At 53.4% G+C, this 18,317-nt stretch overlaps 1 protein-coding gene across 6 annotated transcripts in view; it reads right to left on the reverse strand.

Moving 5' to 3' along the window:
- Positions 1-18,317, reverse strand: part of LOC105731852 (probable E3 SUMO-protein ligase RNF212) — a 56,391-nt gene that overhangs the window by 17,277 nt on the left and 20,797 nt on the right. For 5 of the 6 annotated variants that reach the window (XM_064365214.1, XM_064365211.1, XM_064365207.1 and 2 more), the window contains 6 exons: positions 18,193-18,249; positions 13,274-13,332; positions 8,898-8,950; positions 8,747-8,798; positions 6,576-6,621; positions 2,493-2,556 (listed from right to left, as the gene is read on the reverse strand). In XM_064365214.1, coding sequence (XP_064221284.1) covers positions 2,493-2,556; positions 6,576-6,621; positions 8,747-8,798; positions 8,898-8,950; positions 13,274-13,332; positions 18,193-18,249 — 331 coding nt within the window. The remainder of the gene's footprint in view (positions 1-2,492; positions 2,557-6,575; positions 6,622-8,746; positions 8,799-8,897; positions 8,951-13,273; positions 13,333-18,192; positions 18,250-18,317) is intronic. The other variant, XM_064365199.1, reaches the window with a different exon arrangement.

The following is an 18,317-nucleotide window of genomic DNA, read 5'->3' on the forward strand; positions in this document are numbered from 1 at the left end:
TTTCAAAATAAATTATTAAAAAAAAAGTTGTATGCTCATTTTACAACATACCTCAAGATAAACTCCAAATAGTTCAGAAGGTAAACATTAAAAATTAGAACAATTCTGTTCTGTGAAAGATAATGTCAAGAGAATGAGAGAACAAGCCACAAAATGGAAGAAAATATTTTCAGACGCATACATAGCTGATAAATAAATTCATAAAAAAAAAAAAAACAAAAAAGACAACAAAAAAAGAAATATCCAAAATAAACACAGGACTCTTAAAACTCAACATGAAGATAACCATCCCACTTACAAAATGGGCCGAATACCTTAACAGACACTTCAGCAAAGAAGATATGCAGATGAAAAATCAGCGTAAGATGCTCCTAGTCATGTTATCAGCAAAATGTAAATTAAAAAAGCAAGATACCACTACACACCTAAAGCGCCCCAAATCCAGAACACTGACAAATGCTGGTGAGGATGTGGAGCAACAAGAATTCTCATTCGCTGCTGGTGGGGATAGGACAAGCTGCTGACACTTCGGAAGGCAGTTTGGCAATTTCTTTCAAAACTATACACCCTCTCACCTGATCCAGCATTCACATGCCTCAGTATTTACCCAAAGGAGCTGGAAACGTGTGTACACAAAACCCTTGCACATGGACACCTACAGCAGCTTAATTCCTAACTGCCCACACTTGGAAGCAACCAAGGTGCCCTTCAGTAGGTGAGTGGATAAACTGTGATATATCCAGATCATGGAATATTATTCAGCGACTAAAGAAATGAGCTACAAACCATGAGGAGGATGGAGGAAGCGTAAGTGTGCATTGCTAAGTGAAAGCAGCCAAGCTGAGAAGCTACATTCTGCAGGATGCCAACTCCAGGATGCTCCGGAAAAGGGAAAAACTGGGGGACAATAAAAGATCAGTGGCTGCCCAGGGTTGGCGGGAGGTGGGGGAGGGACGACAGGGGGAGCATGGAGGACTTTTAGGGCAGCGGCATTATTCCGTACGCTACTACAATGGCGGGGATACATGTCACTACTAGTTCAAACCCATAGAACATACAACACCCAGAGTGAACCCCAGTGTAAACCACGGGCTCTGGGTGATAGTGAGGTGTTGACGTAGGACCATCAGTTCTAACAAACGGAGTGCTCTGGTGGAGGATGTGATGATGGTGGGGGCGTGCATGTGTGGAGTCATGGGGTATATGGGAAATCTGTACCTTCCTTTCAATTTTTCTGTGAACCTAAAACTGCTCTTAGAAAAAGTTTAAAAAAACACCCAATTAGAAGATAGTGATTGGCTGGGTGCAGTGGCTCATGCTTGTAATCCCAGCACTTTGGGTGGCAAAGCGGGTAGATCACTTATGGTCGGGAGTTCGAGACCAGCCTGGCCAACATGGTTAAATCCCATCTCTGCTAAAAATACAAAATTAGGCGGGTGTGGTGGCACACACCTGTAATCCCAGCTACTCGGGAGGCTGAGGCAGGAGAATCGCTTGAACCTGGGAGACGGAGGTTGTGGTGTGTGAAAAAACCCTCCCTAAGCATAAGAACCTATGAAATAAAAAGGATAATACAATCGATTTGAGTACATAAAAATACTGTCTCTAAAATTCAAAGGTCAAATATGAAATTCCAAAGCAAAGCGGGTAAAAGGTTAATATCCTGCGCATAGGGACTTCCACAGAAGCAACAAAGAAATAAAGCAGATAATTCATAGAGAAAACACAGGAGTAAGTTTAAAACATTTGGAATCATTAACAGTCACATAAATGCAATCAAAGTGACTTTCCTTTCAGATTGGCAGAGAGGAAACGAAACAGACACAGTGGGTGTTCTGAGCGTGTCCAGGGAGCCCTCGGCCTGCTGGGCAGAAACAAGCTGGCCCTTTGTAACTCAGCGTATACTGGAAGTGTTTAGAGAGCTGGTGTGTTCCCTGTGCCTTCTAGAATTGAATGCTAGGAGGAACATCCAGTGAGGACGGACGTCTACACAGAAATATAGCGAACCTCTGGAAGACACACACTCCGGGAACAGGGGGCTTAGACAAGGTCAACCGTGGGATGGAACAGAAAGAAGCTGTTAGACCTGGCCCCGTGGGAAGACGCAGGAGACAGCGTGTGGGGAGATGGCCTGTGCCACTGAGGCGGAGGTGGTGATGGAGGTGTGCACTTTGAAAACAGACCAGCAATTCAAAGCCAATGACCAGGAAGCAAATCCAGTGACACTATTTTTGTTTAAAACCAAGAGGACAGAGTGCAAAGGAGCCAGTTTTCTCCTGTGACTTCTGAACACGGTCATCAGGAGCTTCTCCCTGGAAGGACTCAGAAGCTGCACCATGTTGGTAACTGTGTAGCCTCCCAAGCTGACCTGGTGGAAGGACCACACCCACTTGGGTAAGTTCTGACAGCTTTGATTAAAATGACCTTTCAGGGAATATATTTTAACTGATACGTGCATCAGTGTGAGGTAAGGTTACGGGAATTTTACTTACCCATGCGTCCATCTTGAGGTGGACTAATCATGGAGATCCTCGCAGGGCCGGCTGCTATCTCGGGCTAAGTATGAACAAGAAAACAAGGATAAGACTCCAACACTGCCACTTCCAAGATTCCAGCTCCCAGCGCTCATTTAGGAGACGTTCCCGAGACTCCATCTCCCTCATCTTTATCGCCCTCTGACAAGCTCCATCCGGCTCGATTCTGTGTTCATCTCCCGACTGCCTGCTGGTGGTAAGGGGGTGTGGTGGGTATTACCCGTTTTATTGCCTCTGTTCCACCAGGGCCTAAAACAGTGAATGGAGAAAGGACTCTACTAGGAATTTCAGGAGAAAGAAGCGAATGTTACTGAATGTGAAATCCTGAGTAATCATCTTAGGTGCATAACTTTGTCACCTTGAAATCCACATACTGATGGACAGGGTGGAGCTAATGCTGCGTGGAGCTGTGTGCGCTGGGCCCGGCTCTGTGCCCACCCTTCCCCCTGCCCAGCAACCACGAGGCTGCTGCTGCCACCATCCCTCCTCAACCCACAGGAACCTGTGAGCCCAGAGCTGCCAGCCCCGGTTCTGAGACTGGTGAGGGAGGCTGCTCTGCTCTGAGCCCCTCTTGCCTCTCAGTATGACCTATGGGCGTGGCAAGGTGCTTTCTTTCTTTCTTTTTTTGTTTTTGAGATGGAGTCTCGCTCTGTGGCCCAGGCTGGACTGCAGTGGCACAATCTCCGCTCACTGCAACCTCTGCCTCCCGGATTAAGGATTCTCTTGCCTCAGCCTCCCGAATAGCTGGGACTACAGGTGTGTGCCATCACGCCCAGCTAACCTTTTTGTTGTATTTTTAGTAGAGACGGGGTTTCACCGTGTTAGCCAGGATGGTCTCGATCTCCTGACCTCATGATCTACCCTCCCTGGCCTCCCAAAGTGCTGGGATTACAGGCCCGAGCCACCGCACAGGGAGCTATTTCTAGTGGCCGCCCCTCCCTGGGCTCACTCCTCCGGCTCTCCACTCACTGCTGGCATCTCCTGTTCACAGGCTCTTTGCCTCACCCTGCGGGTCCCCAGGCTCTGCTGTCATCAACTGTGCCCCATCAAGACCTCTACTGCACATCCTCCTGGCTCCTGCCCCTGGCACAGCCACCCCACAGATCCTTTAATCCACAGGCCCTTCCAATATACCCTGGAAACCCCTGTGTCCTCGTGTCCTCTCTACCAGCACAGGAGTGCCCTGCTCCAGGGGCACTCTCTGCCACGCCCTTGGCCCCACCCTGCCAGTCCTCTGCTCCTGCTCGCTGGCAAGACTCTAACTTTGGAAGGACGGAGCGCCCCCCCGCTTGGTATGGCCCTCTGTACTGCCTGTGGGCCAGCTTTCTCACAGAGCTGTCCACTGGGCACATTCCCCATCCACCTGAAGCTCATGACCTCATTCCTACCCCCACCAAGACAGAATCTTGTGAAGTCGGGAGGTTTGTCACTGTACCTTCAGCCTCTGCCTGCCACCCTGTGAACATCAGACATGCTCCTGCCTCATCGGGACAGGCTCCAGGTACCTCCTCTCACCTGCCTGGAGTGCTGCTATGCCATCATTTCTGGATCCTTCCCACCTGCTATGATGTCTGCAACATTAAAGTCATCCTAAGAATCCCCTTGACATCACCGCCCCGTTGAACTATGTTCCATTTGCCGCTCCATTTAGAGAACAGCTCCTCCACGGAGTGTTGGAGTGCTGGCGCCTCTCCCCGCCCGGGTGCTGCCTGACAGCTCTGAGTTGCAGGAGAGAGTGGTGCAAGCCTGTCTTGTCCATGCGCCATGGTGGACCTGGCTGGGCGCAGACACTGGTTCCTGCCGTGTGGGAGGAGCTGTGTTCCCGTCAGCGTGCTCCCATCTGCAGTCCTGGCTGCTTAAGCGCATGTTTGCTCTTTGGATTCTCCTTTAAGCCAGTTTTCTATTTGACTGGCATATTAGGCCATTCTTGCACTGCTATAAATACCAGAGACTGTAATTCATGAAGAGAAGAGGTTTAACTGGCTCATGCTTCTGAGGCTGTACAGGAAGCATGGTGGCATCTTTTTCTGGGGAGGCCTCAGGAGGCTACAATCAGGTGGAAGCAAGCAAGTGGCTGGGGGCGGTGTGGGAACTCACCCACCACAGCAAAGACAGCACCAGCCATGAGGGATCTGCCCCCATGATCCAAAGATCGGCTGCCAGGCCCCACCTCCAGCACTGGGGATTCTAATTCAACACGAGATTCGGCAGGGACACAAATTCACACTGTATGAACTGGTTTTCCCTCATTAACTCATAACCTCTTCTTTTTTTCTGACAGGGTTTCACTCTCTTGCCCAGGCTGGAGTGCAGTGGGGCAATCACAGCTCACTGCAGCCTCAACCTCTGGGTGGTGATCCTCCCACCTCAGCTTCTCAGTAGCTGAGACTACAGGTGCACACCACCATGCCCAGCTAATTTTTTGTGGAGATGGGGTCTTGCCGTGTCACCCAGGCTGGTCTCAAACTCTTGGGCTTAGGCGATCAGCCTGCCTTCAGCCTCCTGCACCTCCCTACCTCACACCCTGTCCTCGGTGTGGGCCAGTTGCCTAGGGAGGAGGGGCACTCACGAGGCAGTGTGCATCTCTGGAAGCACAGCTCCCGTGTTGCCGGTGGGTGTGGGCGTGGCCATGAGCGGGGGGAAGTGAGCCGGGCGGGAGAGGACACATGCGTTTGACCCAACTGCCAGAGAACGGCAGTTTCTCCTTCACCAACGCTGTGACGGCTCTCTATTCCCTACTGAGCGCAGTTCTGCCTTCTGACCCTGGACTCCAGGTTCCTCCATCATCTGGCTCCGGGTGATCTCCCTGGAAACGGGTGTGATCACTCACTTCACAGGGCTGCTAGGACGACTGCATTCATGTTTATAAAGGGCTGAGAACAGGGCTTGCCAATGAGTCACACTATGTCACACAACCCTAAGCAACACATACATCAAATAAGCCAATACCGGGCACTGTGGCACACAGACACTCCTGCCTTTAGAACCTACTCGGTTTTCCTGCCCTTTCTCCTTGGCCCCTCCTGCCCCACAGGCTTCCCATGCCCTGAGCCCTCCCACGGGTGCAGCTCACTCTGCCCTGGGTCCTTCCCAAACCACCTCCTCTCTCCCGCTGCCGAGATGCCTGGTGTGTGGCTGACGTAGTACATCTGGCGCTGAGCTCTGCCCGCCGCACAGATGCCTGGAGAGCCGGGCCGGGAGTCTCCCTGCGTTCTGGTCAGGTTTCCCCTGGTCTTGCTCCTTTCCAACTTGAAGTGGTTGCTTTCTGTTTCCCAGAGTCCTCAGCTTTTCTGGCCCATTTCTTTTCCTGGGCCGACAAAGTTTACTGTTGCCTCCTTCAACACTGTTTGTCACTTCTCGAGACAGCAAGTGAAGGCAGGTAAAGCACAGGGCCACTAGCTTTGCTGCCATTTCTCCTTAACACCAATGGGGACCAACAGGGACCAGCATGGGACCAGCACAGGATCAACACAGAATTAACATATGACCAGCACAGGATCAACATAGGATCAACATGGGACCAGCATGTGATCAACACAGGACCAGCATGGGACCAGCACAGGATCAACAGAGTTAACATGGGACCAGCACAAGATCAACACAGGACCAACATGGGACCAACGTGTGATCAACACAGGACCGACATGGGACCAGCACAGGATCAACATGGGATCAATACAGGATCAACCTGGGACTAATATGAGATCAACATGGGCCCTGCACGGGGACAACACAGGACCTGTGTGGGACCCTGCCACGCTCTGCATTTACTTTTGTGTTTCCAGATGCCACTGTGGTCCCAGCTATTCAGGGAGAACAGGAGCATTCTCATAACGGTCTTTCAGGACCCAGCTTATGCCCACAGCCCAACCCTCTCGCCCGCTGGGGCCGGCACACAACGCGGATCCAAACTCTGTGAGAAAGGACGAAGGCTGTCTACTGCTGCACGGGTGGCTACGTTTTTCAGTGCTGAGGAAAGTGGCAAATGCCACATATGGAGTGTACGGGCAATGAGGGACACAGCAGGAGAAACACACTTACCTTTCTAATCGGAGAAGGAGAGAGATCGACGTCCATCGACTCCACTCTGTTAAACACATTGAAACGCTTTGAGTGAGCCCAGGACTTACCTTTAACACCACCAGTGTAAACACACACGACAAGACGACGCCTAAGTGTCTAAACTTGCTCTAGCTTCGTGCCGCAGTCAGAGCTTAGTCAAGCAGGCATCTGATCACTGTCCTTTCCCTCCCTCTTCAGGGCCACCCGCCATCCGTACTGGGAAGCAGCCACTCCAGGACACAGAGGCCGCTGGCCGGCCCGCGCTGGCTGAGGTCTCCCTGGCGTGCCTCTCCTGTGCCTCTGCACACTCGGCTTCTCCCTCCAGACCACCCCTTCTCTTCTCTCTGCCAGCACCTGCCTGGAGCCTGCAGGACTAGGACCTCCTGAGAGTAGGATACCAAACTGACTTCTGTTATCACTCCCTGCCTGGCCACACATACCACACCACGCATGCGCAATATGCGTGAGTTCCTGCATTTGCCAAAGGGAGACGGGAAGACCTCATCTGATTCATTTTGAGCCGGCCCTCCCCGGCCCTGCTATCCTTACGGCTCGTGGTCTCTGCAGAAACAGACTCACTCTTTCTTTACCAACGGCTCCAGCGAGAGGCCCAGGGATGACTCCCATTACTTCAGCCTGGCTGGAGTGAATTTTTATCATTTTAGGTGGCCTCCGCATCCATTTTGAATACAAGTTTAACTTTTTATCTTTTTTTTTTTGAGACAAAGTCTCACTCTGTTGCCCAGGCCAGAGTGCAATGGCACGATCTTGGCTCACTGCAACCTCCGCCTCCCGGGTTCAAGCGATTCTCGTGCCTCAGCCACCTGAGTAGCTGAGATTATATTCTCGTGCCTCAGCCTCCCGAGTAGCTGGGATTATAGGCAGTGGCCATCAAGCCCAGCTAATTTTGTATTTTTAGTAGAGATGGAGTTTTACCATGTTGACCAGGATGGTCGCAAACTCCTGACCTCAGGTGATCCACCCGCCTCGGCCTCCCAAAGTGCTGGGATTACAGGCGTGAGCCACTGCGCCTGGCCAGGTTTAACTTTCTCAGAGCAGAAGCAGGGCTCAGTCACCTTCAACCGGTTCCAGTTCTCCACCTGCTCCCAGTGCCTCATCACGGTCCATCCAGACACTTGGTGTCCCCCACTGCCTCCTCGTGGCCACCTCCCTGTGGGAGACTGGACACAACCCACTTGGCTGGCCCCGCTGACCCCTCGCCCTGCATGGACCATGCAGGTATGCACAGTGACACCCTCTCAGTCACAGTGGGACCCAATGGAGCTTGCGTCTGCCTGCTTTAAAGCCACCAATTAAAGCTCCCCATGGGAAACCTGCCTGGATGACGCCCTGGGCCCCAGTAAAGTGTTGCTGGCCCATGGGGCCACCCCTCTCTGCCTGACCCTTCATTCCTGCCTCTTGCTACCTGTGGACAGAGCACTGTCCTCCCCACGCATGGTGCCTTCCCTGTCAGGGACCTGTAAGTAACATATCTGAATGTGTTTCCTAACACAGGGGTGGACTAAATTTGTGCTTCCATCTCAAGAGCCAGGAGCGACCCCAGGCTGGGTTTTTGCTGGGACACTGGAGGGAACGTGAGGTTGGGCTCCCTGTGCCAGAGCGATGGCCAGGCAGGCATGGCCTGGACACAGGGCAGACACAAGCCACGGGCATCTGTCAGTATAGACAAGCTTCCTGTGGGAGGGGCCCCCGGCCATGGGTTTGGTAACTGGGGTTCAGGCCATCCACCAGGTGAAAAAGGTCCCATGAAAGGCACTACGTCAGCCCCCTTCATTTCCTGTTAGGGCAGGGCTGCCAGCTGCTGGGTCACTGGGACCCCAGCTTAGCTGGGGGCACTCAGAACACTAGGTCACATGATCCTTCCCAGACCAATCACTGTGGCTGCAGGGATGGAGTGCTCTGATTGGCCAGCCGGGATCACACGCGTGGTTTGGGACCTCAGCCTCACCGGGACAGGAAGTAAGGACCAAAGCGAGCTGGACTCCAGTCAGCCGTCTGGATTAGAAAAACCTGGGGGCTTGCAGAGGGGATGGGGTTGGGATGGGAGGAGATGCAGAAGCGTGCACAGAAAAGAACCGCGGGTGCTGTGATTTCTGCAGGCCCCGGCGCCTCCCACCCGGCCCACACACCTGTCGGGCTTTGACGAGCGAGGCAGCAGCAGCGGGCGTCCCTGTGGTCCTGCTGGAAGGGTGACGACAGACATCCTGACGTCAGTGCACACTGTGATTCAGCAACCTGCATCTCTTTATTTGTTTCTCTTTCTGGCATTATTTTACTTACTTGAAACTGAATTTTTTATTGTGCCGAAAGCTGTTTGTTGCGACGATCTCACACTAAATAGATGGAGAAAAGGTATTGAATTAAACCATAAAAACTGACTGCCCCGTAAGTCACTCCAACTGAACGTGTAAGAAGGCTCTGAATCAGTGCAATGTTCTTATTGGGTTTGCAAAGGGCATTTCACGTGAGTTCAACAGTTCCCAAAGCGTCCTGTGAGGCCCCGCTCTCCCCAGCGCTGAAGCGAAGTGAAATCAACACTCGCGGCCATTTACATCACTGGCTGTTGCAACTGCAATCGTCACTCAGCAGACGGCCACTGCTGGTGTAAGGGTATGAAATGAAGACCCGACAACAGGAGCCAGTAATGCACCAGCTTTTCGAGGCCAGTAAGAGGCCAGGTATGGTGCCTCACGTCCATCGTCCCAGCACTTTTGGAGGCAGGGCTGGGAGGATTGCCTGAGCCCAGGAGTTGAAGGGTGCAGCGAGCCGTGATCATACGACTGCACTCCTGCTTGGGCGACACAGCAAGAACCCATCTCAAAAAAGAAAAAGGGGAAAGCGAAGGGAAAGAAAAAAGAAAGTAAAGAAAAACAGGCCAGCAAGATAAATACGGACAAGTTACTTGGTCATGTTTTCCTGTCTAGCAGCCCTGGCTGATCTCCATGATGGCCAGTAGCAGAGATGGCCTGCTGTGTCCTGTGACTCCGGCCACAGAAGGCTGCCACCCCTGGGTCCTCTCCGCCTCATGGGGCCTGGTGGACATGCTGAGATACACGTGCAAGACTTGGGGAGCGTGTCTGTTTCCGCAGACACACTGAGGTACAGGACTGCAGATGAGGAGGGGGGCTGTCTCCTGGCACCGAGTGCCCGTCTATGCTGGCTGGGCTTCTGAGATATGAACAGTCTGCCCTCAGCAACTGGGACGAAACTAGCTAGAAACAGGCAGCTGTGCAGCAGCTGAACCACGTGGGCCTCTGCTCTGCAATCACCTCCTAGAGCCCGCCCCGGCACTGCCCCTCAATCTCCTCGCCCAGAGTCACCTACCCCGGCAGCCTGTGTCCCAGCCTGATCTACAGGTTCACTTTCTACCTCCTCTCCCCCAAACAGAACCTCCCAGAGGATGGGCACTTGGCTTGCTCGGCTTACTCCGAATTGCCAGCGCCCAGAAGAGCGCTGATGCGGCTGGTGCTCAGAGAAGACTGGCTGCTGCGAGGTGGACCATGGTGGGTGGAAGCACCTGAGTCTCTGCGTCTGACAGGGCTGTGGTGGGTGTAAGGGACTGAGTCTCTGCGTCTGGCAGGGCTGTGGTGGGTGTAAGGGACTGAGTCTCTGCGTCTGGCAGGGCTGTGGTGGGTGTAAGGGACTGAGTCTCTGCGTCTGGCAGGGCTGTGGTGGGTGTAAGGGACTGAGTCTCTGCGTCTGGCAGGGCTGTGGCCTGGCTCCTCTGAAGGGCCCTTGCTCCTGCTTCCAGCTACTCTAAAATACACTTTGTTTTGCGTGAGGAAGACGACAATGAGAACAAGACGACGACAAACGCGGGCAGAAGGAGCACCACCCCGGCGGGGCTGGCAAGGCGGGCGGGGCGCAGTGTTCCGGGGTGGGTCAGCTGGGCTGGCAGAGCACATGGGAGCCCTCTCTGCAGGAAAACGCAGGCGATAGCAGGTATGCAGAAAGTGGGACTGACCTGCGCAAGCTCGGCAGAGGTCACAGAAGTACACTCCTTGCGTGAGAGTGGAAGGAAAGAGGGAGGGCCGACCTGGATTCCCGAGGGTGTTAGGTAGGGGAAGTAAGAGGCCTGGGAAATGACTGCAGGAAAGACGCAGATGCAGCAGCAAGCAAGGACTATTTTCCAAATGGTGAAATGAGCAGGAATGTTCTAGAAATGTTAACTGGAATGGTCAGAACAAAAACTCAATGGGGGTCGGGCGCGGTGGCTCTCGCCTGTAATCTCAGCACTGTGGGAAGCCGAGGCGGGCTGATCACCTGAGGTCAGGAGTTCCAGACCAGCCTGGTCAACATGGAGAAACCCCGTCTCTACTAAAAATACAAAAATTAGCCAGGCGTGGTGGTGTGCACCTGTAATCCCAGCTACGTGGCAGGCTGAGGCAGGAGAATCGCCTGAACCCAGAGGGGCAGAGGCTGCAGTGAGCTGAGATGGCGTCACTACACTCCCCAGCCTGGGTGACAGAGTGACAGTCCATCTCAAAAACAAAACAAACTCAGTGGGGTTCACTGGCTTAACCTGGAAATCAGGGAGCTGGAAGAAGCAAGCCAGCAAGTGTTCAGGTGGTCTAAGATGGCGGAATCACAGCGGGACATTGACATGGAGGGCGGGAGCTGCAGGCTGTGGCAGGGAACGCAGAGGGTACTACCTGAAAAGATCACGGCCAGGAATTTTACAGAATTAATGAAAAACAGGAATCCACAGAAAGAAAGAAAATTATACACCAAGAAGGAAAAACTGAAAGTAATTCCGCCCTTCACTGCATTCTAAGTGTCTGTCTTTTCTCTTGTGATCTTTAAAGGGGTTTGCAGATGTTTCTGCAAAGGGCTAGCTAGTAACTGCAGGGGCTTTGCTGTCCACGTAAGGTCTCTGTTGCGACGTGTCTACAATCGCTTAAAAATGTAAAAGCCACGCCCAGCCTGGGGGTACACAGAACTACACGTGGCCGGGTACTGTGGCCCACATCCTTCATCGCAGCACTTTGGAACACTGAGGTGGGAAGATCACTTGAGATCAGGAGTCCAAGGCTAGCATGGGTAACATAGTGAGACCCCATCTCCACAAAAAAGAAAATAAATTAGCTGGGTGTGGTGGTGTGTGCCTGTGGTCCCAGCTACGTGGGAGGCGGAGGCAGGAGAATCACCTGAGCCTTGGGAGGTTGAGGCTGCAGTGAGCCGATATCATGCCTGCACTCCAGCCTGAGTGACAGAGCAAAACCCTGTCTCAAAAAAAAAAAGAAAAGAGGCTGGGCACGGTGGCTCACGACCATAATCCCAGCACTTTGGGAGGCTGAGGTGGGTGGATCACGAGGTCAAGAGATCGAGACCATCCAGGTCAACATGGTGAAACCCCATCTCAACTAAAAATACAAAAAATTAGCTGGGCGTGGTGGCGCATGCCTGTAATCCCAGCTACTCAGGAGGATGAGGCAGGAGAATTGCCTGAACCCAGAAGGCGGAGGTTGCGGTGAGCCGAGATCGCGCCATTGCACTCCAGTCTGGGTAACAAGAGCGAAACTCCATCTCAAAAAAAAAAAAAAAAGAAAAGAAAAGAAAAGGGAAGGAAAGCGAACACACTGCAGGCTGGATTTGGCCTGGAGTTTGCTGACACCTGAAACACACCTTTCACAAGACAAGTCCATGGCGACTCTCAGAACCCAAAATAATGACAGGGGAAAGAAGCCCCTTTTTGCCAGAGGCAATCAGAACCTCGTATCAGGAGCAGGCCACCAGCCAGTGTGACTGGCATCCCCAGCTTCCCTCAGGCCCCATGGCCCCGGTGAGGCCATGCCACGCTCAGCTGCCTGACACAGCAGGGAGGCGGGCACCTGCCCACACGCTGGAGGCTCACCTGCCCCTGCACACACAGCAGGTGGGAGACAGAAGCACCCACACGGCCACTGACTCCTCGACCTCCAAGTTAGTGTGCAGCCACCAAACGGGGACTAGTGACTACGCAAAGCACAGCTCATAAAATCCAAAGTGTCGCCAGACCTGACGCACCGCATCTGTGCCGCACTGTGTTAACCGAACTTTGGCCTGTTCCTGATTCCAAATTCCAGAGACGCTGAATGCAATACAAGTGCGCTCAGAGCAGACGCAATACGGCAGAGGCACGGGTGAGTACCACGCACGGGGAGGGTTTCGAATGCCTCGATTCTCTAGACACTGAGAGCTAATGCTTTTGCTTAATCCTAGCAACTCCGGATGTCTCTTCCTAAGCTGCATCACCCTTTCACAGCAGCGCCTTCACACACAGAACATGCCACAAAGTCGTGCCTTTCACAGACACTTTGACTCCTGCAGAAAGCAGGCCGCCAGGCTGCGGGTGGCTTCCCGAGGTCCCTTGCTGCAGGGCCACCCTGGCTGTGCGGGGTCACTCTGGGGAGGCTGGGGTGCCTGCTGTGCTCCCAGGCCCTTCCCACTGCCCCGAGGGGAACCATTCACGTCTTTTTCACTTTTTCTCTTCTGTCTCCCTTCTTTCCTTCAGTTTTCCGACAGCATTTTCGCTCTGACACAAGTTTCCAGTGAATGAACGAGTCTTCTCTCTGCATCTGCAGTCATCTTTCCTTCCCGATCTTGGACAGCCAGACAGCCAGTGCACACGGCGGCGGCTGCCTCGCCTGCGCTCACCGGGGGAGGCGGGGCCTTACCTTTGTAGCTGTTCTATGTGCAGTAGTGACTTCCTAAGGGATTCTTCCAACCTAGAAATCTAAACAGAATCACACAACCTTGTTAGCAGATGGCGACCCTCTACACTTCTTAAACCGTGAATCTGAGTGTAGGCTACTCTGCAAGGAGTCACCCGCACGCTGTTTAGGAGTAAACCTGCCGTGAGGCCCGTCCATCAGGTACTTAGGAAACTGGCCTTGGGGGCCATGCAGAGCTAAGTCAAGGCCAAGCCCCAGGAGACGAGTTTCAGTGCAGCGCCCTCCACGAGCCGGCACGACGCGAAATCAGTGTCAGCCCTGTCTGGGGAGTACCCAGCCTCGAAGTCAGACACAAGTACCTTCCACAGTCCGTCACTGCCAGCCTCGGCTGTCAGGCTGGAACTTGGCCCTGTGTGTGGCAGCTGCCAGACCCCAAGGGAGTGACTAGATTCGGGGATCCCACTGTTCTGTCTGCAATTATGGCTCATGACCATCCTCGAGGTTTGCTGGGAGGATTAGGAGGTAACATACACAAAATGTGACAAAAGCTTAGCCCAGGCTGGCCCTGCAAGAAGTCTCCAGGCAGGATATTACGTGGCTGTCGAGGAGTACGATGGGGCTGTGGTGACCTGGAGGGGTGGAGGAGAGAGGATGGCATGGGGGTGGCAGGACAGGGGTGGGGGTGAGAGGATGGGGTGGGGGTGAGAGGATGGGGTGGGGGTGAGAGGATGGGGTGGGGGTGAGAGGATGGGGTGGAGGTGAGAGGATGGGGAGGGGGTGAGGATGGGGTGGGTGTGAGAGGATGAGGTGTGAGAGGATGGAGTGGGTGTGAGGATTGGGTGGGTGTGAGAGGACGGGGTGGTGGTGAGAGGATGGGGTGGGTGTGAGAGGATGGAGTGGGTGTGAGGATTGGGTGGGTGTGAGAGGATGGGGTGGGGGTGAGGATGGGGTGGGGGTGACAGGATTGGGTGGGGGTGAGGATAGGTTGGGGGTGAGAGGATTGGGTGGGGGTGAGGATAGGGTGGGGGTGACAGGATGGGGTGGGTGTGAGAGGATGGAGTGGGTGTGAGGATTGGGTGGGTGTGAGAGGATGGGGTGGCAGTGAGAGGATGGGGTGGGGGTGAGGATGAGGTGGGGGTGACAGGATGGGGTGGGTGTGAGGATTGGGTGGGTGTGAGAGGATGGGGTGGCAGTGAGAGGATGGGGTGGGGATGAGGATGCGGTGGGGGTGACAGGATTGGGTGGGGGTGAGGATAGGTTGGGGGTGAGAGGATTGGGTGGGGGTGAGGATAGGGTGGGGGTGACAGGATGGGGTGGGTGTGAGAGGATGGAGTGGGTGTGAGGATTGGGTGGGGGTGAGAGGATGGGGTGGCAGTGAGAGGATGGGGTGGGGGTGAGGATGAGGTGGGGGTGACAGGATGGGGTGGGTGTGAGAGGATGGGGTGGGGGTGAGGATGAGGTGGGGGTGACAGGATTGGGTGGGTGTGAGAGGACGGGGTGGCGGTGAGAGGATGGGGTGGGTGTGAGAGGATGGAGTGGGTGTGAGGATTGGGTGGGTGTGAGAGGACGGGGTGGTGGTGAGAGGATGGGGTGGGTGTGAGAGGATGGAGTGGGTGTGAGGATTGGGTGGGTGTGAGAGGATGGGGTGGGGTGAGGATGGGGTGGGAGTGAAAGGATGAGGTGGGGGTAACAGGAAAAGGGGGGGTGACAGGACAGGGAAGAGGCTAACAGGACAGGGTGAGTGTGACAGGAGAGGGGAGGGGGTGATAGGATGGGGTAACGGGGCAACAGAATGGGGGTGGAGTGACAGGATGCAGTGGGGGTACAATATGGTTTGGCCGTGTCCCTACCCAAATCTCATCTCAAATTGTAACCCCATGTTTCAAGGGAAGAATCTGAGGGGTGATTGGATCATGGGGGTGGTTCCCCCATGCTGTTCTCATGACAGTGAGTTCTCACAAGATCTGATGGTTTCAAAGTGTTTGGCAGTTCCCTTCCATCCCCTCTCCTGCTGCTGTATAAGTCATTAACTGCTCTCCCTTTGCCTTCTGCCACGATTGTTAAGTTTCCTGAAGCCTTCCCAGCCATGTGGAACTGAGTCAGTTAAACCCCTTTCCTTTATAAATCATCCAGTCTCAGGTAGTGCTTTGTAACAGTGTGAAAATAGACTAATATAGAGAATTGGTAACGGCAGAGTTGGGCACTGCCATAAAGGATACCTAAAAATGTGGAAGCAACTTTGGAACTGGTAATGGGCAGAAGCTGGAACAGTGTGGAGGGCTCAGAAGAAGACAGAATGTGTGAGAAAGTTTGGAACTTCCTAGAGACTTGTTGAACGGGTTTGACCAAAATGCTCACAGTGACATGGATGGCGAAGTGCAGGCTGAGGAGGTCTCAGATGAGGAGTTCACTGGGAACTGGAGCAAAGCTCATTCTTGCTATGCTTTAGCAGAGAGACTGGAGGCATTTTGCCCTTACCTTTGAGATCTGTGACTTGAGGGGTGATTTAGGGTATCTGGCAGAAGAAATTTCTAAGGAGCAAAGCATTCAAGAGGTGACCTGGCTTTTTCTGAAAGCATATAGTCATATACATTCACGAAGAGATGACCTGAAATTGGAACTTACATTTAAAAGAGAAGCAGAACGTAAAAGTCTGAAAACATTGCAGCATGACCACGCAGGAGCAAGGAAAACCATTTCCTGGGGAGAAAGTCAAGCCACCTGAAGACATGTGCATAAGTAACAAGGAGCCAAACGTTAATCAGCAAGACAGTGGGGAAAATGTCTCCAGGACATGTGAGAGCTCTTCAGAGCAGCCCCCGTCCCCATCATAGGCCCAGAGAGAAAAAAGTAGTTTTATGGGCCAGGCCAAGGCCCACTGCCCAACTCTTGTGCAGCCTCAGGGCACGGTGCCCTGCATCCCAACTGCTCTAGCTCCAGCCGTAACTAAAAGGGTCCAAGGTACAACTGAGTTGCTGCTTCAGAGAGTGCAAGCCCCAAGCACTGGCAGCTTCCATGTGGTGTTGGGTCTGCATGTGTGCAGAAGACAAGAGTTGAGGTTTGGGAACCTCCACCTAGATTTCAGAGGATGTATGGAAATGCCGGGTTGTCCAGGCAGGAGTCTGCTGCAGAGGCAGAGTCCTCATGGAGCACCTCTGCTAGGGCAGTGCAGAAGGGAAATGTGGGGTGGTTGCTCCCACACAGAGTCCCCACTGCAGCACTGCCTAGTGAAGCCGTGAGAAGGGCACCACTGTCCTCCAGATCCCAGAATGGTAAATCTACTGACAGGTTGCACTGTGTGCCTAGAAAAGCTGCAGGCACTCAACCACAGCCCAGAAAGCAGCCACTGGGGCTGTACCGTGCAAAGCCAGAGGGGAGCTGCCCAAGGCCTTGGGAGCCCCCGCCACTGGCATCAGCATGTCCTGGATGTGAGACACTGGGTAAAAGGAGATTATTTTGGACATTTAAGATTTAATGGCTGCCCTGCTGGGTTTTGGACTTGCATGAAGCCTCTAGCCCCTTTGTTTTGGTCAACTTCTCGCATCCGGAATGGGAACATTTACCCAATGCCTGTACCCCCATAGTATCTTGGAAGTAACTAACTTGTTTTTTATTCTACAGGCTCAGAGGTGGAAGGAACTTGCCTTGACTCAGATGAGACTTTGGACTTGGACTTCTGAGTTTATGCTCAAGTGAGTTAAAACTCTGAGGGACCGCTGGGAAGATACAACTGTGTTGAAATGTGGCAGGACAGGAGATGTGGGAGGGGCCGGGGTGGGAGGGGCCGGGGTGGGGTGATGCGGTCTGGCTCTGCGCCCCACCCAAACTTCATGTTGAATTGCAATCCCCATGTGTCAAGGGAGGGGCCTGGTGGGAAGCGACTGACCATGGGGGCAGCTTCCCCCATGCTGTTCTTGTGATAGTGAGTTCTCACGAGATCTGATGGTTTCAGTGTTTGGCAGTTCCCCCTGCCTCTCTCCAGCTGCTATGTAAGACATGCTTCCCCTTTGCCTTCTGCCATGACTGCATGTTTCCTGAGGCCTTCCCAGCCATGTGGAACTGTGAGTCAATTCAACCTCTCTCCTTCATAAATTACCCAATCTCAGGTAGTTCTTTAGAGCAGTGTGAAAACAGACTGATACAGGGTGACAGGACAGGGTAGGGGTGACAAGATGAGGTGAGGGGTGACAGGATGGGATGAGGTGACAGGACAGGGTGGGGATAGCAAGATGGGGTGAGTGGTGACAGAATGGGGTTGGGTGACAGGACAGGGAGCGGGTAACAGGATGAGGTGGCAGGATGGGGTAAGGGGTGAGATGGGGGTGACAGGGCAAGGTGACAAGACAGGGTGGGGGTGACGAGATGGAAGGGGGTCACCAGTTGGCAAGCCAGGCAGGGGTGACCTGTCCCCTCCAGGTCTGGGTGTACATAGAATGTTCACACACAGACAGGAGCCATCAGGGTCACAAGCTGGCTTCCGGACTCGGGGAAGCGACCCCAGGGTCCCTTGTCTTTAAAGCCGGGTTCCTTACTTTACCTACTACATAACCTTCAAAGTTTTTTGAAAAGGACTTATTTTTAAAAATGAGACGGTTGAGCAGAGAAGCCTTTAAGCTGCCTCCCAAGCTCCAAAGGCCCCAACGGTGCCCCCAGTGGCTGAGGGGGAAAGGGTGGCCAAGCGGGGAGGCCCATGGGTGCCGCACCCAAGGGGCCACTTGGTGAACTACAGACAAGGGTTGGGCAAACAGGCTGATGGTCAGAAGGCGACTGTGACGACATCCACATAGCTGGAAACACAGGGAAACAGATACTGCGTCTAGCAGCAGCCTGTCCCCTTTGAGAACGAGGTGTTAATTAACAAGTCTGACATTTAAATCTAAAGGTCAAAAGAATTCAAGTGGCAATGAATCGACTTGACTTACCTTTTCTCTGTAGAAGGCTAACAATCTCTTCCTGTGATTTTCTTGAAATTCTGATATCTGAAAAGATCGTACGTTTCAGCTGCTGACCGGTGCATGGTTTCTGTGGCTGAAATTCTGTTGGGGGA

The sequence above is a fragment of the Aotus nancymaae genome, unplaced genomic scaffold (assembly GCF_030222135.1).
Source record: "Aotus nancymaae isolate 86718 unplaced genomic scaffold, 86718_ANA_hifiasm-v0.15.2.pri h1tg000006l, whole genome shotgun sequence".
In the NCBI taxonomy this organism is placed as follows: domain Eukaryota; kingdom Metazoa; phylum Chordata; class Mammalia; order Primates; family Aotidae; genus Aotus; species Aotus nancymaae.